The 25,104-nt window shown below is 40.4% G+C and overlaps 2 protein-coding genes and 1 long non-coding RNA gene across 3 annotated transcripts; 2 read left to right on the top strand and 1 right to left on the bottom strand.

Annotated features, from left to right (window-relative positions):
- Positions 1-258: 258 nt before the first annotated feature.
- On the bottom strand, positions 259-2,830 carry ankrd34c (ankyrin repeat domain 34C). Its single transcript, XM_077710313.1, has one exon. The coding sequence runs from the start codon at positions 2,791-2,793 to the stop codon at positions 1,204-1,206; it is 1,590 nt and encodes a 529-aa protein (XP_077566439.1). The 5' UTR covers positions 2,794-2,830; the 3' UTR covers positions 259-1,203.
- A 16,750-nt stretch (positions 2,831-19,580) lies between these two features.
- Positions 19,581-25,068, top strand: LOC144210956 (ubiquitin-conjugating enzyme E2 H-like). The gene is made up of 7 exons (XM_077737932.1): positions 19,581-19,908; positions 21,130-21,206; positions 21,275-21,349; positions 21,428-21,467; positions 21,675-21,727; positions 22,073-22,201; positions 22,916-25,068. The coding sequence occupies exons 1-7, from the start codon at positions 19,856-19,858 to the stop codon at positions 23,038-23,040; spliced, it is 552 nt and encodes a 183-aa protein (XP_077594058.1). The 5' UTR covers positions 19,581-19,855; the 3' UTR covers positions 23,041-25,068.
- Positions 19,927-20,969, top strand: LOC144210974 (uncharacterized). Its single transcript, XR_013329496.1, has 2 exons — positions 19,927-20,507; positions 20,704-20,969. It is a non-coding gene; the product is annotated as an uncharacterized LOC144210974 (long non-coding RNA).
- Positions 25,069-25,104: the final 36 nt, after the last annotated feature.

The following is a 25,104-nucleotide window of genomic DNA, read 5'->3' as shown; positions in this document are numbered from 1 at the left end:
CCTCCTTGGCGGGACGAGGAGGGTGAGACGTCAGACAAACGGGAGGGGAGGGGCTGACGTGGACATAAAATTAGGTACACTTGCATTTCATTTATACGTACTGTTTGACAGCCTTGTGTGTCCAATTATGGGAAAGCGTGTTGCGTTCACTTTAAAACAAACAAAAAGTCCTAGCCGTTTTATTTTGGATTTTTTTTCTTTAAATTTATTATTTTTATCAGTTTTTCTAAAACATTTCTTCTATGGACTTGTTTTAGAAAAAAGGTATTTTTCCCAAACAGCGTGGAAAAAGCAAAAAGGGCATTCATGAGCAACTTTTTGTTTCTCCCACCAGATGTCACTAACTAAACACATTTATCAAAATATCCAATATGAACTCTTCAAACGGTTGTTTTCAACATTGGAAATAAATTCTAAATAATCCACTTCAAAATAATCACAAATTTACTGAAAAGTTTCTTGCCAGGTCAAAGAAACAACCCAATAAATCACGCTTTCTCAAGTAACAGACATTTATTTTGAAGGTACAACAGGATACTTACAAAAATACTATGGGTTGTATGGCATTATCTTTTTCAAAAAGTATTTATTTTATGTATAGGTGATAATTTTAAGATCTTAATATTAATTGCCTTAAGCTTAAAATGACATTTGACCACGTTACCAATTGAGTTTAAATATTACTCATACATGTGCGGTAAAAGTGTGTGTAACACTGTCACAATGACATTTTTCTTAAGTGCTTTTTGTCCATTTTTAAGGCATATTATTCACTATTTGTGAGTCCTACGGTACAGATGAAATGAAGAAAATTTTGGTTACATCCTTTTTGAACACGTATATATCTATCTGGCCCACAAAGTCTTTTATCTTGAAGGCACTTTGACCCAATGTTGCTACAAACAGTCGGAACTTCTTACTTAACGCTACAGTCTCTCGTTAGTACTAATTACATCTGCCCAAAGTGCACCCAAGTGGCTTTCCAAAGGACCGAGTCCAATCATTTTCGAATCTTACCGAGCTCCAATTGGTCCTAGCTGGTCTTTTATTACATTCACAAAGGTGAGACAGTTAAAGCAAAAAGTGGAGTCGAAAGATAGTCCTCACGGGAATGGAGGAAATCTATCCATATTGCTCAGTTTTGACTTGGTTCTCCACTTGGTTTTTCAATATTTACACAAGGTATTCGCTAAAAACGCCGAGTCATGGATGAGCCAGCTTCTCAAAGGCCGACAGTTGCTTCATCTGTTCCACTTGCATAGAATGTCTCCTCACAAGTTTCTTCTTGCACTTGAACCCGCCTCTCTTTGGTGTGTTTAATGCTACAGGCGCTAAGGACCGGAAACCGCTAGCCAAAGGCGAGGATGGCTTGCTACTAGTGCCGATATCTGGGATGGGAGGGTTGGGGTTGACGTTAAGGGGTGGCAAATGCCCCGGCCTAGTTTGGGAGATGTGATCCAAAAGCAGGGTGCCGGAGCCTCTCCTCTCTAGAAGCCCCGGAGGACGTCGTCGGACGGTACTGGGCGAGGACGTGCTGGTGTTGCTGTCCAAGGACTCTCTGGAGCTGGTTAGTAAAGCCAAAGGGGAGGTGTTTAGTTTCCGGCGCTCTACCGGGACCTTGGGGGAGTCCAACCGGATGGAGTCAGAGTAGAGCTGGGAGTCGGAGTCGTAGTGGTCGTTCCCAAGTCGTCTCTTGTGGGTGGGGTCTCTGAGACAGGGGTGGGTGGCGCCGACGCCATCCTGTTCAGTCGGTACGGTGCTGCGACGAGCCAATGGCTGGTGTTGGCTAAGGGATCTCTCGAAGGCGGCTTTGGAGGTCGGTGGGACGGATAGAGAGCTGGTCATTTTGAAGGCTTGATCACCCACCAATGGGAAGGCGCTCTCCTTGCCGTCCACGCTGTTCTGTCGGGATAAGGTGGCTCTCTTGCCCAGAGTTAGACCGTTGACGCCGGTTACTACGTCATCGTCCAAGCCAGGCTTCTTGCTTTCGTCGATGGCGGCAGCTCGTTCGGCTAGCACGGAAGGCGCGATTAGACCCCAGGGCTCCGACTGTAGGCGCTTAAGTTGGGGTAACCTTGCTCGCTTGTGTCCCACGGTCCGTTTCGCCGGCGATGGCGGGCCGTTAGCTAGCTTATTAGCCGAACAGGACGTCTTCATCCTAGTTTGGAAGCTGAAAAAAGTATTTTGCTCCTCTTGTTCGGCGCTTGGCGACTCCGAGACGTCGACGTCGGAAGGCGAGGTGCAGTACGCCGGGGACGACTTCTCCACCAGCTCCGGGGACGGGGGGACGTTTAAGTACTGCTTGGTGGTCTTAGTGCCGGATGGTGACTTGTCTGTTGTGATGATGATCACTTCTTTGCCTTTAGCCTTGCAAGCATCCAAGAGTAGCTTTAGCGTTTGCTTCTCGTCGGCGTTGATGGCGTAAACTAGCGCCGAAGCCCCGCCCCTGTCTTCTAGGCTGGGATCGGCGCCGTTGCCAAGTAGGTGCTCAACCACCTCGTGGCCTGCTTGGTGGATGCAGGCGTGCATGAGGGCTGTACGTCCGCCTTTGTCTTGGATGTTGGGGTCTGCTTGTTTGTCCAGTAAATATTTGACCAGTTTGGATTTGCTGACGCTCTGCTGGTCGCCATGCGTGGACATACAGGCCACCATGAGTGGCGTCTCGCCGCGTTCGTTGCTCTCGTTGATGTAAGCGCCGCCTTCCAGGAGGAGTCTGGTCAACCTTAGGCGTCGGAGCCATACCGCCTTTAGGAGAGAGTTGCCGTCGGTACGTAGCTCCAAGATGTCAGCCATCTCTCGGATAATCGCGGTTGGCTTCACGACTTGCGGGTCTTTGAGGAAAAAAAAACAGTATCAAAGTGACCTCGTCTTGCTATGAACCACCAGCAGGGGGCAATCTGTCGCAGCTTTTTAGGGGGCGAAATGGAAATGCATATTATTCTCAAGTGTCGCTCTTTTTATAGATGTGTAAAAAAAAAGCGATAAAGCCAAAAAAAACCCTTTTTTAAAGAAAATATCAGAATAAAAATAATAACCAGCATGGTTTAATAGAAGCATATCTATACATAGGGTTGAAGAAGTTGGCCAAAAAATGTGCTTTATCACATTTTTTTATATTATGCATGTTTTTAAAACCAGCCAATCGTTATTGACAGGTGAAATCTACAATAAATACAACAAAACCGATTGAAATACCTGCAAATATCTAAAAAATAGAGCTTACCTGGTCAGAAGACAAGCTCGCTCCCATGCTCACAAAAAGATTGGGGTGGAGAAATGAGGAGATAATATCTGGATTGAAAAGAGAAAGTTGCCTATTGGCGAGCCATCCGTGTCGACCACTTGTCCCCTTCTTTCCTCGCCACCAATCTATAGGCTGTGTTTGCGGCAAGCGCACCTGAGGAGCGCGTCTTTTTTTGTGTGTATGTCCTTCAGACACGCAGACGATGCGAAGAGGATGCTTTGGATTCTTCTCGGTGCGCAACCTGAAGACGCTGCGGGTTATAAATAACTTACTTTCTTCGCCTGTTGAATGAAACGCGTGCGCGTGCGCGTGCGCCTGCGCTCTTGACGTCAGAGCAAACCCAAAATAAACGCGCGTCTGACGAGAAGCTCGGTGCGTGAGCCGCACGTTGACTGACACACGCTCGCACACCTCCACGCGCACGCGCAAGAAAGATATTGCGGGGGGGGGGGGGGGGGGGCAAATGCATTCATGCTGGGTTTACGTGGAAATGATCGGTTGTGTGTTGTGTTATATTCTGTATTGCAAAATGGGAAGGGGATTTTTAAAAGAAAGACATACTTGAATGTAAATGAAGGAAGGATGCAAGGGGGGGGGGGGGTGAGGCAGAGTAGAACCTTTAAAGGGCAAGTGACTATTTTTAGGAATTGATCTTCAAAATTAAATCAAACAAAACACACAAATTAAAAAAATGTAAACCCCCAAATATTGAATACGTGTGTATGTGTATGTGAATGTGTGTGTGTATGTGTGTGTATGTGTGTGTGTGTGTATGTAGTTGTGTGTATGTTTGTGTATGTGTGTGTATGTGTGTGTATGTGTGTATGGAGGTGTGTGTGTGTATGTGTGTGTATGTGTGTATGTGTGTGTAAGTGTGTGTGTATGTGTGTATGTGTGTACGTGTGTATGTGTGTGTATATGTGTGTATGTGTGTGTATGTGTGTATGTGTGTTTATGTGTGTGTGTATGTGTGTGTAAGTGTGTGTGTATGTGTGTATGTGTGTGTATGTGTGTATGTGTGTTTATGTGTGTGTATGTGTGTGTAAGTGTGTGTGTGTGTATATGTGTGTAAGTGTGTGTATGTGTGTAAGTGTGTGTATGTATGTCGATGTGTGTGTATGTGTATGTGTATCTGTATGTGTATGTATATGAATATACATATGTATATTATATTAAAGGCTTAAACAATATCATTTAAACACAATCATTTCTGGCTATTGGCAAGTGTGCCCTTCTCTTCCATTGGCTAAAACGATTCAGGACTCCTTCAATTGTTATTGAATTGTGGAAGAAATAATAATTCATAATTATTGCTTCCTCCACAACCCCACCTCTGGTGTCTATCTCATTTTAATTTTATACCACAAGTCAAAGAACCACTTCCAAAACCTATACAAGATGGAACTCTTGTTCCTCTATCGACGTCAACAAATGTCCAATCGATTGCAACTGGGCGGGGCTAGCTAGCAGCCAATCATCACGTCAGTATCCACGCTCTCTAAAACCAGCAACAACAAAAAAAAAATGTCACAGCCCATATGTGTTTAGCGCACAATTAAAAAGACCTAAACTTGTAGTCGCCATCACCGCCATGGAGCCTAATAGGGACATTTCTATTTTTAGGTTGCTACGAGACGGTAGAGAAGCAGTTTCTAATGAGAACAGTGATGTTCTCAGCCCCTGCAAAGAACAGGTAAATCAGACACATTCCACCACAACTGTGTGCTTTTCAAAGCGTTTGAAAGTCAAAAGAACCACGGCCATATTGAATCATTAGTCCTCCTGACTTGTGGCCTTTTCTGATACAAGCCTGGAAGTAATCACTTTATTAGCCATCCAAACACTTGACGTCTGAGGTGGTGCAGTTGCTAATGACGGCGGCCATTTCTTACCTGTGATTGCCTTCTCGGCCCTCAAGGACAGCAGTTTTTTTTTAATCTGGAAAAAATACTAATGGCTTCTTCACCCTATCATTAGTCAATGGAAATACTGGCGGAATGTCTTTTGAAGGAATTTGCCTGTAATATTTAGACTTTTTTTAAATAAATGGATTAAAAGAACTGGATTAAAGACCTGAATATTCAGTTTTTTTTATAGATCTAAAACAATTTTTATTTTAGATTTTTTTAAATATGGTTTTAGATTTTACAAAATGATTTTTTAACAAAAAACACAAAAAATGGATTAAGAAATGACAATTATTGATTTAAAAGGGAGAAAATTAGGAAATTTAATATACGTATACACTCTTCATTTGAATTTGATCCTAAAATAGAAAGTCGGCACTCATGATTGACTTTCCTGGGCCACACAAAATGATGTGGCGGTCCAGATTTGGCCCCCCGGCCGCCACTTTGACACACATAGTTTAATGATATTTTCTCGGATATTAGCCACCTCCCCACCCTTAAATTTGCCTTAAAATCGTTGAATTTTACAATGTCTCGCATATAAGCCTCCCCCTGATTCAAAATTTTCACCTCCATATTAATAGTTTTAATCGGGAGTACAAATGTTTTACTTTGAAGGGAAAATCTTTTTAAAAAAAATCATCACGCATGGTATTTCTGAGATACTGTTTGAATCATCTTCTAGATTGTACATTTCTAAAGGGTTTGGCAAATTCAAAAAGTAAGTCATGTGAGCAGTACACTCGGGAAATGTTTCCCGTTTTATGCAATATGTTTTTTTCCCTTATTTCATTCATAAATATCAAAATACATTTTGTTTAGCATTCTATCTGTTTATCTTTTCTCTATTTTGAAATAAATAACCGTATCGACTGCATTGTCTGTCAATTTCGAGCATGTCATGTCTAATTTATGCGCATATAAGCCTTATCCTTGAACCAGTCATCATTTTTTGGAGCAACAAATATGCAAGAAAATACGGTAGTATTCATTCTTAAGTTAGCTTAGAAGGAAAATACACAGGAGCTACGACATTGCAGTAGAAATATGTTTTTGTCCTAGCACACATTAACAACTGTGATTAATAGATACTGCAATCGTGGACTGAAAACGAAGCAAAACATTTCGACGGCTGCGATAACACGTTTGCCTTGTTGACAGCACATTCACGTAAGCCTGCTTTGTTAAAAAAAAGTGGAACGGTGACAACTCCAACTGTGTCAGGCTGTCAGCGTTAAATAAAAAGTGTGCAGATTCATTTTCGCCTATTAAAACAGCCTTTGAAAAGAAGCTGGAAACAAGTGAACATGTCATAAAAATGAACATTTTCTGAGCTATACCCTATGGAACATTACATTTCTGGCTTCTCATTTCTTATAAAGAAAGAACAATGACAATCTCTCGGTCTGCACCTCAAGTGGAGGCTTATTAAAATTGCCCTTGCGTTTTTATTGCGCCAAATTGTCATTTGTATCAGGCGTGTCTGGAAGGACACACCCTTATTGTCTAAGTACAAATTCAATTTGATTTATCTCATCTAATGTAATCCAACAGTCACAACAAACCTTTTTTTAAAGGAGGGACAAGTGCCAAATTGTCGATAAATGACATTCTCCATGTAGCTAATACCTTGCTAGCTAGCAAAAGGAGCTACAAATGGTATTGTTGATAAATGATATTAGCCATGTAGCTAGTAGTTAGCTAGCTAGCAAAGGAGCTACAAATGGTATTGTTGATAAATGACATTAGCCATGTAGCTAGTAGCTTGCTAGCTAGCAAAAGGAGCTATAAACATGCTTTTCTTTTTATTTGAGGCATTTTTTTATTTATTTATTTTCATGATGCATAAGAAAAATACTGAATTAAAATAAATATTCATGGAGGAAAATTTTCCAGAACTTTCTCTAAATTAAGAAAAAATGAAAACAGGAATAGTTCCAGTTTCTTCCTTTTTTAAAAAAAATAGTGAAATAAAATATATTTTAAAATGACAATGTATACTATTTTTCTCAGTTTTGTTTACATATAAAATGTAAATAAATGTTTGAAAAATTAGTCTTTGTTAGTTCAACAAAATCTCAAAAAACTATTAACCCACTAGCAAGATAGTTAATCGCTAATTGCTAACTGTAGCTAATTGCTAACTGCAGCTCAATTCCCATTTCTTTGCACGAATTAATTTAATTTTCATACATTTTGGCCTCAAATAATCCTGCCATTCATATTGAGCAGACAAAAACCACAACTACAACGTTACCCTCAACTAAAATAAGACTGAACCCCCCTCACTAACGAAAGTAGACACACTTCCAATCCATCCTCCCTCCCGAGCGCCATTTTGATTACCACGGCCCGACTACCCAAACACCAAACAGTCTCCCTACGACGCCACGCACGTAGACCAGCAATTAGCCCTATTGCGGCTACGCTAACTATCGATCCCCCGGCAGACACATTTGACACATCGATCTGCACCCGTGACGTCGTCGTCAATCGTCATTCCGAGCGTGATGTCTGCTTTTGTCTTCCTTGTACCAAAAGGGGGAAATAAATAATGAAAGTCGCAGGAATCAGCACGGTCACCCCCGGGGAGCCGTTTCCATTTTCAGATATCTGGCGCCGCAGCTGCTGCTTCTCTCCCCAACGTTTCTAAATATATCTTGAGTCAGGATTCAGGCATTCTTTAGCTCAACAGGCTACGTACGTTTCTATTCCGCGACTATTTATAGGTCAAAGAAAAGAAAACTTTCCCCCGCATCATCAGGAAAGTGACACTAAGTAGTGACTGGTTCAAAACCAAGCATACCCGCAGTGGCCGCCTATTTTAAATTCCTACTCACGGGTTTAATCGAAGACAGACGGGGGCGGGGGGGCGACTACGACAATGACACCCAACCTTTTTTTCGAAAGGGTGACTATTTATAGACCTCTAACCCTGACGTTGCTGCACTATACTGCCACACGTGTACTAGTACACCTGTGGAAATAGCATTTATACATATTGGGATGATTGACCTAGCATACTATTAGCCTAGCTTACTTGTTTTTGGCATGTAGTCAGGAAATCGGAGTACCCGGAAAAAAACCTACGTAAGCCCTGAGCGAACATGCAAATTCCACGCAGTAAGGACCACCCTGGGATCGAACCCTCGACCCCCAAACCGATGTTCCCTCTAATTTTTCGTTGGTCTGGGCTGAAAGACAACATCTCTGAGTACCAGTGTGAGTGACATCATCATTGCTCGACCAGTATCACATCTGCCATTAGCAATGTCAATGTTTCCTCTAATTTTTCATGTAAAATATGCTGTAAAACACAAAAAAACATAAGAGTGGACAGAGCTACTGCCACTGGCTGCCGCGTAAATGGCGCCATCTTGGGGAAAGGAATAAAAATATATAATAATAATAAAGTTTGGATTTTATTTACTGCGCACCATATGATTGCTGCTGCGCAAAGAAGACGAGAATAGTGCGCAATTGCGAACTCTCAACCCCAAAATGGTGAAACGTGTCGGCCTAACATTTCTGGGGTCGAGAGTTTGATCCCATGTGGGTACTCTAGTTTCTTGACATGTCCCCAAAACATGCACGCTAGGCTAATTGTATGCTATTTTGTCTCTAGCTATGACAGATTGGTTGTTTGTTTACTTGTCCTATGTAATTGGCTGGCCAATGATAGGCTCCAGCACCCTCTGCGACCCTAGTGAGGATAAAACAGCTCAGAAAATGAGACTAATTTGTCCAAAAAGTCACTATTTGGCCAGAGAGAAAAAAAATAGAACTTTTGATCTGTTTTTTTTACTGTTTTAGAGGAAGTCGATTTAAAAGAAACCAGACAAGTCTTCTCACTCACTTTATTATGAAAGTGAAGTGAATCATTCAGGCTAGACACATGTCAAATAAAGGAACAGAGAAGAGTAAAGAATAAAAGTTGGTTGTTTTTTTATAGCCTATTTACTCCAATGGGAAAGAAAGTGCATTTGCATTTCAACACAGAAGATGTGGATGTTGTAGAGCTTTGGGAGATGTTGATGTGTTCCTTCCTTTTTGTGTGTGTCTTGCCTCTCTAAAGAGTAGCTTTGACATTCTCATGGCATTTGGTGTCTGCGCGATTGTATCAAGCCAACGTGTGGGTTGCGATGGCCGCTAAACTGGGAGGAATCTTTTCTGAAGCTTTGCATCGGACTGCGCGATAGCTCCTTCCGTCTAATAACCCTCCAAAAGCTTCTTTTAATTCCACTTGCCTATATCACAATGGAACACTTTAGGTCGGGCATGGGCAAACTATGGCCGGCGGGCCACATCCGGCCCCGTTAGGCTTTTTAATCCGGCCCGCCGACGTTGTCCAAATAATGTTTTTTTTCTTTCCCCAAGATGGCGCCGTCACGCGGAAGCCAGTGGCAGTAGTTGTGTCCACTCTCATTTGTTTTTTGGTGTTTTACAGCCCATCTATCTTGTTTTTAAATGACATTTTAATATTTCATAATACATTCCTTTTGACTTGACTTTGTACTTTATACTTTGATGATGAGTGATGAGTATGTTAAAACTTTAGTCCTATTTTTCTGTTTATGTTTCATATGTACTGTTAACGGATGCACTTTTTTATATGTATCGTATCTTGTGCTGACCCAGCCCATCTGTCAAATTTTTAAAGTCAATGTGGCCCCCCGGGCCCAAAAGTTTGCTCACCCTGTGTTAGCACTTAGCTATATTAGCGGTGCCTTGATATGTTTATTTTGTTCCTGAACTAAATAAAATTATTCTGTTACGGTAATCAAAATGTTGTCTTTGTTTTTGTTAGAAAACCTATTTTAAAGAATGTTTACTAACTCTATTTGCTAAATAATAATAATAATCGGACATAGGCTTTATCATCATCATTGACTCAACAAAAACATAAGTGTCATCATACCCAGAAACTGCGTATAACAAAATTGCTATTTACTAAATTAACGCTTATTATTAAGTGAGTTGAGTCACTTGCTTGTGTGCAAGTTTAATTTAAAGTACAAAAAAAACATCTAAAAAATTTAGGTCCATCACTGACATACTTAATTAACATTATCTGCTATTGACAATACTAGACGTCCAATCCATTTTAAAATGAAGGATTCTACCCAGTCAAAATGGATTGGACGCCTAGCGCACAAGGAAAAGTTAGACCTTGCCGTCAAAGGACGAGTCGCCATCCCAACACTGAGTGAGACAACTCGGCCACACGGTTCACACCCTCCCTGACCGTGACGTCTTTGACACCAGCAGACACGCTGACCAAAATACACCTCCTCTACAACGCGACATTGGGGGGGGGCAAGCAAGTGGGGGCAATCTATTTCGGCCGCCGTGTGTTTGCTTGACGTCAAAACGCTCGTGTCCTACCACGAGGATGTCGGCGCTCATCTGTACAATCCGATGTGACCGAAGGGATGAGTCCTGGCTTGCAGACATAAATAGATGTGAAGGTGTACGCGGGGGGGACGTGACACTTTGACACCCGGGACATGGAAACGTGCTTCATTGGCTACATCACAAATTAATCTTACTAAGGATTTGACAGGCTTTTATCGTCGTACCACAAGTACATTTAGCAATATTTAATGAAATAACGAGGATCCGGGCTCAATCCCCTGTTTGTGTTTCTTTGTTTCTTGGGTGGGATAGGCTCCGGCACCCCCCAACATGAGCCATGTGAGGATAAGTGAAATGGAAAGTGAATGAGTGGAAAGGCAAATGACAGGGTGGAGGGGAAACAGACAAATTAATATTCTGGAGGAGAAAAACTGTGAAATGATATCAGGGCTCGGAGTCTTTGTCTTTTTTTTGGCATGTGGGACAATTTGAATGTGAGCTTTCAATAAGAGCCATTATCTCACTGGATTCCCTCACAAAGGAAGGAAAAGGAAGTCTTGGAGCGTTCGCAAAACAACAATCACACAAAGACTAAATGGAATGGCAATCGAAATTCCCCCACCATTGCCACATTAACGTAGTGAAGACTGGCAGACGTTGACAACATAAACATTACTCCGGGCTTGTAAAACGATGACGATTACTACTGCTACCACCATTATCACTACTACTACTACTACTACTACTATGACTACACTAGCACCACTCTGACTACTACTACTAGTACTACTATGACTACTACTACCATCACTATGACTACTACTACCATCACTATGACTACTACTACCATCACTATGACTACTACTACTACTACTATGACTACTACTACCATCACTATGACTACTACTACTACTATGACTACTACTACCGTCACTATGACTACTACTACTACTATGACTACTACTACCATCACTATGACTACTACTACTACTATGACTACTACTACCGTCACTATGACTACTACTACTACTATGACTACTACTACCATCACTATGACTACTACTACCATCACTATGACTACTACTACGACTATGACTACTACGACCATGACCACTACTACTATTATTACCACCACTATGACTACTACTACTACTATGACTACGACCATGACCACTACTACTATTATTACCACCACTATGACTACTACTACTACTACTACTACTGTTACCACTATGACTACTACTACTTTGACTACTGCTACCACTATGACTACTACTACTTTGACTACTGCTACCACTATGACTACTACTACTACTTTGACTACTACTACTACTTTGACTTCTACTACCACTATGACCACTACTACTACTACCACTATGACTACTACTACTGTGACTACTACTACCACTATGACCACTACTACTACTACCACTACTACTACTACTACTACTACTACTACTGCTGCTACCACCACTACTACTACTACTACCCCTATGACTACTACACTAGTATTTTTTTCCATTCATCAGTCGCTATCTTAAGCCATTACTGAACTCTCGGAGAAAACGTCAGCGAGTAATGCGTATTCTCATCAATGAGATTGCATTTATTTAACACTACTCATTTCACATTTACAAAAAGAGAAGCTGGCATGATAATAACTCAGCGCTTTGATACCAGCACGCTAACACCCGTGACGCAGCTCTTCTCCATATTGAGGCGCTATAGTTGACTGAATCATGAGTGTGTATTTATGTATATTTGTGTTGTGTACGCCTGGCTAAAAAAAAATGCATCGCCAAATGACGGCAGCCCATCTTGCATTGGAAACCCCAATTCCAATTCAACGCCACCATCATAACCACCACAGCGCGTCAGCTAGGGAATCTCGCCGCTAGCCTATTGCCTGGCGTGAGATAAAGATAAAGACTTAATTAAAACGTAGGGCCCCATAAAATTCATCCGAGAAACTCGGAAGGCCTCCAGCGCCGAGAGAGAGAGCGTCTTTCCAAATTCCCCCAGGGCCCGACGGCCTCTCTCCCACTTGCCCGACTTATCTTTGCCTGGCAGCACTCGGCATCTCGCCGGGAGGACAATCACCTTTTCCAGAAGGCGCGGCAATCATACAAAAATAACGTATTTAACGCCGACTGACTAGATGTGGACGCTTGCCTTTGACCGTAGCATAGCGAGCTACTAGCTGTCGTGCTTGATGAAGTGTGAAAAAGTGTCATGATTTCATAGTGAATGGAGTATAGTGAGAAGTTTTCTTGCCAGGTGTCTTGTTGATGAGGAATATAGAGTATTATATTTACTACATATGCGCTAGACACGCATTAGCATTCAAGCCCTATGGTGCTAGATTAATAGAAGGTCAATTGCCACTCGGCTTTTGTTCGCCTTTTTGTTCATTTTTCTTTTATGTCTAGAAGTGTCGACTCTAGTATTCGGGATTTCTTTCTTGATTTTTGGGATTTGGCAAGGTGTTTTATGTAGAGGATAAAGAATACGTGTCTGTGAATATTGGTTTATGGACTATTTTACATAGGTTGAGGGTCAAGGGTTCCATCCCATATGTCTATCATCACTGTGTTGGGTTTGTTTTGCTCTCCCCGGGCTTGTGTGGGTTTTCTCCGGGTACTCTAGTTTCCTCCCACATCCCAAAAACCAAGCATGTTAGGTTAATTGATCCCTAGTTATGAACATTATGAACATGAATAGTTGTCAGTCTCTTTGCTGACCCCATCTGGTGCCATTTTTTTTTAGCTAGGATAGGCTCCAGCACCCCTTTATGGGTTGGTTCGCGGGCCGCTTTAATGTCAACTTAACTTCACGTGGGCTGGACCATTTTAGATATGATATTTTGATTTTTTTTTATATAAATGGATTAAAAGAACTGGATTAAAATCTCTGAATATTATTTTTTTATAGATCTATAGCAATGTTTATTTTAGCTAAAAGATGATTAAAAAATGACAATTATGGATTTAAAAGGGTCGAAAATCAGGAAATTTAATATACATCTATACTCCTCATTTTACTTTGATCCTAAAACAGAAAGTCAGCACTCATGATTGACTTTCCCGGGCCACACAAAATGATCCGGCGGACCAGATTTGGCCCCCGGGCCACCTCTTTGACACCTGTAGCTTAAAGATTCACAAAATATGCACGATTCACAGTGGCTTTATCCAAACATATATTTTTAGTGATGATAAATCCAAAGAGCTCAATACACCAGGGAATTTAACTCCAACCAAATCGGGTCACCCCATTGGAAAATAAATGAAAATACGAAATCAAAATACAACAACACACCCACCAAAAGATCTCAATATATATGGTCTGGCCAGTAGACGTTACGAAAAAGAGAAGCTTTAAAAGAAATTGGATCCGAGGTGTCCAAGACACGCTCGTCATTGCCAGAAGACGTTGGACTCAATCAATGACGATCCTCCGCACAAACAGGTGTGGGGAGAAGACTCGGGGTTTATAAATAAAGCAAATAAAGGACGGGGGGCCGTCAGTGACCCCTGAGATGTGGCTTTGGAAGAGCTAGAAAGGCAGACGTTTATCCTGAAGAAACTAATAAAGCACTGTCTGTCAGAGGGGAGGTGAGTCAGCCCCCGCCCGAGCAGCATCATTAGAGAGAGAGGCGGGCGGCGCTCTGATGGCGTCTCCGGGGGGCTGGGGGGAGATGACCTCCACGTAGGCAGCCGGGACCACCAGGAAGCACTCCTGCAATTTTGGATTGGGGAAGGAAGATGGCTTTGAGCTTCCGATTGGGGGAAATCTTGTTGTGATTGACAAAAAGTGCTTAAGTGGCTCGATTAGTGGTGCAAAACCTGGAATAGTTAACCCTAAAAATGTTTTGAGTGAGTATATGGTACGTATTTAGGAGAATTTAGGTACTATGTATCTTTTTTTCGTATTTGTGAATAAACATCTACTTCAGAAACTTTTATTAGTTTGGTTTTTTGAGCTGCTAGGGTCGCGAGGGGGGTGCTGGAGCCTATCCCAGGTGACTACATCCTGTATAGGTGATCAGCCAATCTCAGGGCATGAGGAATACCCTCAGAAAACCCACGCAGAGAACATACAAACCACACACTGACTGATTCAAACCTAGAGTACCCAAAGAAAACTTGTGCAGAGAACATGCTAACTCCACAGAAGCTGGATTCCAACTCTGAGTACCCAAAGAAAACCCACACAGAGAACATGCAAACTCCACACAGCATGGATTCAAACCCAGAGTACCCAAAGAAAACCCACGCAGAGAACATTCTAACTCCACAGAACCTGGATTCCAACTCAGAGTACCCAGAAAAACCCCACACAGAGAACACACAAACTCCACACAACCCGGATTCCAACTGAGAGTACCCAAAGAAAACCCACAGAGAGAACACACTCCGCACAACCCGGATTTCAACTCAGATTACCCAGAGAAAACCCACACAGAGAACACACAAACTCCACTGCCTGGACTCCAACCCAGAGTACCCAGAGAAAATCCACATAGAGAACATACTAACTCCACACAACCTAGACTCCAACCCAGAATACCCATAGAAAACCCACTTAAAGTACATGCAAACTCCACACAGCCTGAATTCTATCCCGTATTACCCGAAAAAAACCCTTTTCCACAGCAGTACATGCCTTATTATCCCCTTCTCCAACCCGCACGTCATGGCGGAAGCCTAACGACATGAAAATGTCGCCAAGCGATCGCTCACCTTGCCGCCATTTGTCAGCGGGAAAAGAAAAATGCAAAGCCGGCGTCACAGAAGATGGAACCCTCCAAAAACCCACTTTGTTACCAGGCAGCCCAAGATTCAAGATTGGGGTGGAAATTCTGGCACTGTCATTTCCACCATGCGTCCACCCAGCTAATTGCCAGAGTTGGCCCAGTCGTTGTTTCACGGTCGACACGCAGCTGCGACGCCGCGGCTTCCATTTGGGTGTTACGCATTTCTCCCGTGACCAAGTTCTGACGCAAAAGCTCGTAGCAATTAGTGTCAGCGTTGGCTTTCCCGCGTGTCAAGCCATAGTAACCGTTGAGCTTCATATCCAACACGTGGACGCAAACGAGCCTGAACAAGTACGGAGGCCTGAAATTAATTGACCTGCGCCTGCTAGTGTCTTTTGCTTATTAAGCCCGACAATGTTTGAAAATGGAAATGCATTTACTGCATCGGTTATTTTATTTTGAAATTGGCCGTGGCATTGCATTCTGATTGACTACCTGCCTACTGTCCTCCCATTGGCCATCTTACATGAAAAACTTTAGTTTTTCATGCTGCTACTCCTACTACCACCACTACGAATACTACTACTACTACTGCGGCTGATACTACTACTACCACTACTATGAATACTACTACTACTACTGCGGCTGCTACTACTACTACCACCACCACTATCAATACTACTACTGAGGCTGCTACTACTACTACCACCACCACTATCAATACTACTACTGCGGCTGCTACTACTACTACCACTACTATGAATACTACTACTACTACTACTACTACTGCGGCTGCTACTACTACTACCACTACTATGAATACTACTACTACTACTACTACTACTACTACTGCGGCTGCTACTACTACTACCACTACTATGAATACTACTACTACTACTACCACTACTATGAATACTACTACTACTACTACCACTACTATGAATACTACTACTACTACTACCACTACTATGAATACTACTACTACTACTACTACCACTACTATGAATACTACTACTACTACTACTACTACTACTACTACTACTACTGCGGCTGCTACTACTACTACCATCACTATGAATACTACTACTACTACTGCTTAATACTATCTTGCCTACTTAATTCAAACTATGATTCCAAAACTATAACAATATTTTCTATTAACCATCATACAACAATTTCCCCTTCAATCCTGACTCCAATATGGAATAATGTCATAACTTGAGGGTCCACCATCCTTCATCTTCTCATTCACTTTCCATCCCAATCATCTTCCCAAGGGGTGCTGGAGCCTACCTCATCCAATCCCAGGTCTTTAATGCAGTCACCACAGATATACAACTATATTAATATCTGTTTATGGCAAAGCGTGGTACGCTAAACACTATGATCAACACTCAACACGCGGTACCAGAGCAAAGTAAGGACCCCCCACACATCAGTGGGTGGTCTTCTAATGTCCATCTCATTACTTTCTTCCAAAACACAAACAGGCCGTTTGCATAAAACAATCCATCCCATCTTTATTTACATACAGACGAGCCAATCGGGTGTCAAAATAAACGAACAGGGGTATTAATAGCAAGCGGGAAGAGATGCTATCGCTAAAATGTATGCGGATAGGCGCTGCCCTTTTCTGCTTTCCACAGATGCTCACAAGCCGCCTTCCTTCGCCTGTGTCTTTATATGGTGTCGTCATGGTGATGGGTTTTCGTCTTTGTGTCTAATTAAAGAGGGAGCTTTAGATGTATTGACTATCTGAGATCACAGACTAACTCCTCTGCGAAATCTCGCCCCGTGTCGTCATCCAAAATCTTTAAATAGACGAGCGTGGGTGTATTTATCAACAAATCCGCATTATTCCTTCCAACTTCTGTCCGACAACTTTGACAAACTGACCTTTGGCATGTCAGTGAACACCTTTTTTTTCCTTTTTTTCATGTTTTTTTCGTTCCCATATCACCCACTCTTCGGATGCGTGAAAACTCCAGGCACCCCGCCGTGTGTCGGCAATCAAAAATCATGTTGGAGATTAAAACACATAGTTTCCATAGTTACCAAGAGGAACGGATAGGAAAGGGATGAGGTGCCGCTTTCAAGCGCTTTGTCACGTCATGAAACTTCCAAGGTTCTTTGCACTGTCGGAGCAAAATTATGTAATGTCGAGGAATTTCATCCAGACCCTATTTGTCAACAACAACTTTAATCTTTTGGTTACGTGACCGGACATTTGGTCGCTGGTCTTTTGGTTGCTGGTCAAATGGTATATCTAAGAGAGAGAGTTTAGTATCTAAGTACTGTTTAATATCTAAGTACTGTTTAACATCCAAGTACTGTTTAATATCCAAGTACTGTTTAATATCCAAGTACTGTTTAAGATCCAAGTACTGTTTAAGATCCAAGTACTGTTTAATATCCAAGTACTGTTTAATATCCAAGTACTGTTTAATATCCAAGTACTGTTTAATTCCAAGTACTGTTTAATATCCAAGTACTGTTTAATATCCAAGTACTGTTTAGTATCCAAGTACTGTTTAATATCCAAGTACTGTTTAATATCCAAGTACTGTAAAATATCCAAGTACTGTTTAACATCCAAGTACTGTTTAACATCCAAGTACTGTTTAACATCCAAGTACTGTTTAACATCCAAGTACTGTTTAACATCCAAGTACTGTTTAACATCCAAGTACTGTTTAATATCCAAGTACTGTTTAGTATCCAAGTACTGTTTAACATCCAAGTACTGTTTAACATCCAAGTACTGTTTAGTATCCAAGTACTGTTTAGTATCTAAGTACTGTTTAATATATAAGGGCTGTTTAATATCTAAGTACTGTTTAATATCTAAGTACTGTTTATTATCTAAGTACTGTTTAATATATAAGTACTGTTTCTATATCTATATAATATGAATATAATTTTGAGAGCTGGCTTCAACAGTAAACTGTCTGTCACCATTTGACCGGCGACCAAAAGACACGCGACCAAAAGACCGGCGACCAAATGTCCGAGCACCTTTTTGGTCATAATATGAAATGTGGATGTGTCCTTTGAAAGACTCCCATTTAACGCGTCGTCTAAAAAATCCACTCCGCCGCTCTCAAAATGCTATGCAAATGTAAACAGACTCATAATAGGGCTCCAAAGTCCAAATAATGGCAGCACGTTAGCAGCCGAGCTGGAAGAAAGACTTCAAAGCGGCATCATTGTCCTGTGTGGTCGTCACCTGATTATCTCCAAATCAAGCCAGCAGGCCCTCTGGAAGAAAGGGCTATCAATTGCCGGCTTTATATCACTTTGGGTTACTCCTTACATCTTATTATTCATGACAAATATTTGTTATTTCCTGCTCATGTTTCCAACATCCTTCACATTCATAAGATAAATAATAGGACGGTGGTCAGGCTAATTTTCAGGGCATTCAAAAAGCCATATCTCGGTCTTGTTAAGAGGGACAGAGTGTCCTCCGCATAGTATTTTTTTCCTAAGCAAATCAAGCAGAATGAATCCTAAAGCCACTCAAGATGGCAAGTGAGGATGCTTGACGTGTAGGTTAATAAAGCTCTGGGTGACCTTGTGGGTTTGACATGCTTTGATGGCCGTATTATTATTATTATTATTATTATTATTAGGTTTGCATGAAGTCCTCAAAGGAGCTTTGCATGGCTCATTGGCGTCTTTGCTTTAATCCACTCTGGAAAGACCACCAGCAAGCTGTTTTGGAGGAGGAGGGGGAAAAAGTGGCGCAACAACACCCTCCTGTGGACATTTAGGCTACTACATTTTGATACGTCAATGCTCTTGTGATAATAAAACAGTCTCCAGTGGTTAGTGGAGAACCACATGCACTCATCCAAAGAGCCACATGTGGCTCTCGAGCCACAGGTTCCCCACCACTCCCGGAAAAGACTACAATTAGGGACCCTTAGTGTACAAGCTACATATTTCCTAACTGTAAACAAAACTACGGTGGCCTAGGAAGTGCAATAACATTTAATCAGTTGACACAAAACCCTTCGTGAACTTTGCCCTAAAACTGGCTCGATAGAATAAACATTTAATCAAACGCCTGATTAAATTTAGACTTTATTGTTCTAAAAAATGATAGAAAATGGCTGACAAGGCAATGCTATGACATCAAGCCTATAGCAATATACTCGTTCTATTTATACTTTTTTTTTACGAAACTACAAACTTTTCCATGGAACGTTGACTTCCTTATCGTCATAAATGTTTTTTAATTTAATTACACAGTGAAAATGATACGTTGTAACACGTTTTTTTTTTCGTTTTTCCTTTGAATTTCCATATTTGAACTCCTCCCCTCGTCTGGTTGGAGCTCGTCCGAAGACAACTCGTCGAAGCTACTCGAAATATTACTTTTAGAGTATCCGGTGTGGGGGGCTAAAAAAAGGACAAAAAAAGACAAAGTAAACGATGTCACAACTGCTCTTTTGTGTATGGATTCCATTGGAAGGTTGACGATTTGGGACCACAGCTTTTGTGGCTGTTTCCAGCGTTGAAAAAGAAACAACAACCGCAGTATTTTTTTTTTTAGCTGACTTCTCAAAGGAATACACACAAACAAAAATGTCGTCTCCAAGTCCTGGCAAGAGGCGAATGGACACCGATGTGGTGAAACTGTATCCTTTATTCCACTGTCATATTAACGATTTATTGGATAAAAATGATTATTTAGTTTGTTCGCTGTTGCTTTGGTTTGATATTGTGGGCTTTAATAATTTTAAGGAAAACTCCCCACACGTGTGTGTCAGTGACATTAGTATCAATAATTATATTAACAAAGCTAAATTTGGTTAAATTATTTTGACTTTATCCACTTAAGTCTTTGTTTTCAGTGGGATAAGTAGCTTGTGTCAGCGTTGGCTTTTTTACTGTACGTTAGCAGCTAACTCGGAATTAGCTTTAGGTTGTTTTTAACATAGAAAAAAGAAGATAAAATAATATATTTCGTCGTCGGAATTTTGTGAATAAAAGCAACTGGGCGACATATATATTTAGGGGCCAGGGTTTGAATTTGACGTTGTTTGGGGACGTTTTAATGTTGGTCAAACTTGTTTTTGTCACCGTTTTGATGAAGGCTTGCTAGCTAAAAGAGAACAAACAAGGGCTACGGTAACAAGTATTTTGGCTCAGTAGGACTTAACCAATCGATATTTTTTTTGAGTATTGAAATGTCATTTTCAAACCTCACTCATATTTTGAATACTAAGCACACATGGTAAGAAGTCGTGATTCTACGTTTTGGGGGTAAACACTAACTTATATTCTTATTATTTAGGTTCATTCAATCACAGTTTCATTAGTATTTTTTGTTAATAGACGTGTATTTCCGTTTTTTCCCGTGGTGAGGTTAAGTAGCCCGGAATGGTTTTGTCAGGCAGCGTGAGCTCAATTGTTTTGTTTTTGTCCTGCAGCGAGACGGTGCATTCTGATTGGTTCGCCTGTTACCATCCGGAACATGGCAGAGGGCGGGGCTTCCGACGATTCACAGCTGATCTCAGGAACAACATGTTGAAACATGCCCCACTAAAACTGAAGATGCACTTTTTTTTTATTGCCACAACTTCTGATATGCAGTATATTTACTTGTTTTTGCAGAGGAATTCAACTATAATAATACACTCAACATTTAAAATAAAAAAAGAATAAAATAAGTTATTAAAAGAAGCTAAAAATCCTGCTCACATAAAGCCTATAATTTCAGTACTAAATCATTCGGTGAAAACAGGATCTTTTGAAATACTTTTGGGTTTTCCCGTTACAAAAAAAGTTAGCTTCTGGTTCGACATCCTGTTTAGTGTGTTTCCTGCTCTGTATATTTCCTTAACCAAACCAATCAGCATTGAAAGCAAGCATGAGGTCACCATTTTGAGTGGTCTCAATGAGTTTGTGGTCAAATTCCACGGACCGTCTGAAAGTAAGCCATTACAATTCATTTTTATCAATCTAAGACCACTTTTTGACTTCCTGGTTTTGTCATTCCAGCTCCATATGAAGGAGGCGTGTGGAAAGTCAGAGTGGATCTTCCCGACAAATACCCCTTTAAGTCCCCATCAATAGGTACGTCTTGTGACATCTTTATTTTTAAGTCTTCCATTCAAGTGTATAATATCCTATTTTCCCCATTTCTTTAAACAGGCTTCATGAACAAAATATTTCATCCTAACATCGATGAAGCGTGAGTCATTTTCTAATGTCGAATGGTTTTTTTCTCTAATCAGTCTTTTAAACATACCTATTTTTTTCCTGTGTAATAGTTACATCAATTTCATATTGGTAATTATAATTCCAATAATGCACACTTTAAGATTTAACCCCAAAACATTAAATTAAGTCATGTGCTACCACTTTATAGTAGTTTTTAAGGGGTTGTGTGTCTTTTCAGGTCAGGGACAGTGTGTTTGGACGTCATTAACCAGATGTGGACGGCACTTTACGGTAAAATTGTACTTTGTGAAAAAGTCTAAGATAGATGAACGTGGTTCTACGTTATGTAGAAATTAGGTTGTTGAGTGTTTTAATGCAGGTTGTAGCAGTTTTTATTGTCTTTTATTTAAACTATGACATCAATGGTATCATAATACAAAGCATTAATGAGCAACAGCATCACCAGCAAGTAATTGGCGAGTATCAGTTGAGCTTCAGGTTTTACTGGGATAGTCTCAGGTGCAGTAACATTGTCAAACTGGATTTACCGTCTGGATTGCTTTACATTAGACAAAATTGATATGATTCATCCTTATGTCTACGACTAAATCCACTTTTCCCATCTCTTACCTCCAGACCTCACCAACATCTTTGAGACCTTTCTACCCCAGCTGCTCTCCTACCCTAACCCCATTGACCCTCTAAACGGGGACGCCGCAGCAATGTTCCTTCACCGCCCAGAGGATTACAAACACAAGATCAAAGGTCCTCTATTTTATGACACAATCTGATGCAATATTGCTTTGGGCCGGTAGAAATGGGAACAGACGGAAGAACATATGAGTAATACTAAAAAAACGGAATCACCAAAATATATGCTACCGAATACAAGTAGCATTACTGTCTAGTCTTAATGTCTCATGAAAAACTTGGGTTTACAAGAGTCGTCACATAAAACTTACCAAAAATTACAAGTTAACACCAGATGCAGGTTTTTATTACCATATTTTTTCGCATATAGGCCGTATTTGTCCCTAAAAAAATGGAAGACTAAATCAAGGGTATGGCTTATATGCGCACAAATTACCTTATGACACAATCTGATGCAACATTGCATTGGGCCGGTAGAAACGAGAACAGACAAGATTTTTTTTTTACCCAAGTTAACACCAGATGCAGGTTTTTATAACCATATTTTTTTGCATATAGACCATATTTGTTGCAAAAAAATGAAGATTGAATCAAAGGTATGGCTTATATGCGCACAAATTAGACTTGACATGCACAAAATTGCAAGGTGACAAAGAGGAAACGCCATAACACAAGACAATGCGGCTAATACGGTCATTCAGATTATTGAATTCTGAAAATAATCTAAGAATGTTACAAATAAATCTACTTAACGTAAATAAATATATACTTCGCATACTTTTCCAATGTAAATTTCCTTCCTTACACCCATTTTTGTTTCTTTGTCAGAATACATCCAAAAGTATGCCACAGAGGAGGCGCTAAAAGAGCAGGAAGAGGGTGGCGGCAACTCCTCGGACGAGAGCTCCATGTCGGACTTTTCTGAGGACGAAGCACAAGACATGGAGTTGTAGTTCTTATTTAATCCAGACATATTTTTTACAGCGAGATTTTTATGACTACCTGTGGCACGCCGCCCCATTTTGGCTTTTAGCGTCGGGAGTCCAATCTGAGGAAGCGACGGAATCACATTTTTTTTTGTTTTTGTCCCCTCTAACGTTCTATTTGGAACTTCAGGACCTTCAGGCACAGTTTTGGAGTCCGACGGAAAAGCCACAGAAGGAGCGTGGAATGTAAACCTGAGCAGGAAAACCCAGATGATTTCAGTTTTCCCGACGTCTCGCTCCTCTCCGTTTTAGGGAAGTCGTCGTCGTCGCCGTCGTTTTCTTGAGTGTCTTTTGTGTATCGGTGTGGCATGATGCAGAGTTAAGAAGTGTCGGGTTTGTTGGGGGAGATGAATGGATGACAGTCTGGCAAGCCAATTTGCTCTTGTGAGAATTTTAGTGGATTTTGGGTGGAAAAATGTGACGCAAAAGCGACATTTTTTTTTAGTAGTTCTTGAAAACATTTTGTAAATTAAAGTGTCTATATTGAATATATAAATTGTCTAGTCTGGTACACCTTATAAAGTAATAGTAGACTGTATTGCAATGACAAACGACCGTCCATTTAGAAAGAAAATAGCTAGCTAGCATTTATCAGGTGAGCTATGTGCTTATCAAGCTAGTTTGTTGATATAAAATGTGTAATACCAAAGCTAACTTATTTCCTTTTAAAAGTTTCAACAGAACATTTTTTATTGCTTTTGTTAACTAAATTATGAACAGTAACCATCCGTATAACAAATTCCGGGATAGTTAGCTAGCAATTATCAGATGAGCTAACTGCTTAGCAAGCTAGTTCGTTAATAACAAGTGCGTAATTCCAAAGCTAATCTTTCCTTTTAAAAGTTGCAACGGTGAACCATTTTTATTGCTTTTGTTAACAAAACCATGAATAGTAAATTCCAGGATAGCTAACTAGTTAGCAATTATCAGATGAGGTATCTGCTTAGCAAGCTAGCTCATCAATAACAAGTGTAATACCAAAGTTAACATATTTCCTTTTAAAATGCGACAGTGAACCATTTTTTATTACTTTTGTTAACAAAATCATGAACAGTAACCATTTGTAAAATATATTATAGGAGTCATATTCAGTTTATATACATCCCAGAAGTAATATTCACTTCATATTCAATTTAGCATGATGCTAATGTTGAAATAGAATAATTTAAGCAGGGCAGAATCATTTTCAATAAGTGTTTAGTGTACAATTTTCAGTAAAATTCTTGTGAGAACAAGTTGGCTATGCCGTTCTGTACATCCTTGTTTGATTGTTGCCTACTACACTAGTTTTTTTGACTTGCGTAGGGATAGCTTTTTCTTTTCTCACAGGAGGTGAATTGTAAGGTGGATTTTAACCTAACACGTGTTTAAGCTCCTGTGAAGTTGACTAAGACATGACTGTTTTAATTCAATATGCAAAATGTTAAATGTTACTTAATAGTCTAACTCAAGTGCTCTTTTTCCCCTTCTTATATACTGTTCAACATTCCAATAATCCATTTGGGTTCTTGATTTCTTAGAATTTATTGCAGCAGGACCAAAACATGAATTAAAGTTTTTTATTTTTATTTTCATGAAACTATATCCAATCAGACTGAATGATAGTCCTTGGAGACTAAAGTATTCAAATCCAAACTTGATTAAAATCCAAAAGCTAGATACAAAGACAACTAGAGTGAAGAGTTGTTGACAACGCTGCCAAATGTGATTAAAAATGACTAAAAAAAATCACCATAATTTTCTTGTCTTCCTCTGCCTGAAGCGAGTGCATTCTGTGGCAGACAAATGCTCCAAAAATACTAAATAATCGCTAAACTTTGTGCATTATCAGACTTTTTACAGAAGAAAAGGGTAAAGAAAAATTTGCTACATTATCTGGGCATTACATTTTTTTCTATAAATAATTTTAAATCTATATATAATTTTCCTTAAGAGAACTTTTGTGTGCTTCCTGTAACTTGAAGAAAATAAACAAAAATGCAATGTCTTTCTAAATCTTGATTTGTGAATGTGTTTTTTGCAAATATGGTG

Source organism: Stigmatopora nigra, chromosome 2 (assembly GCF_051989575.1).
Source record: "Stigmatopora nigra isolate UIUO_SnigA chromosome 2, RoL_Snig_1.1, whole genome shotgun sequence".
NCBI classification, from domain to species: Eukaryota; Metazoa; Chordata; class Actinopteri; order Syngnathiformes; family Syngnathidae; genus Stigmatopora; species Stigmatopora nigra.
The sequence above is the reverse complement of the archived record's forward strand: the minus strand, read 5'-3'. Positions and strand labels throughout refer to the sequence as shown.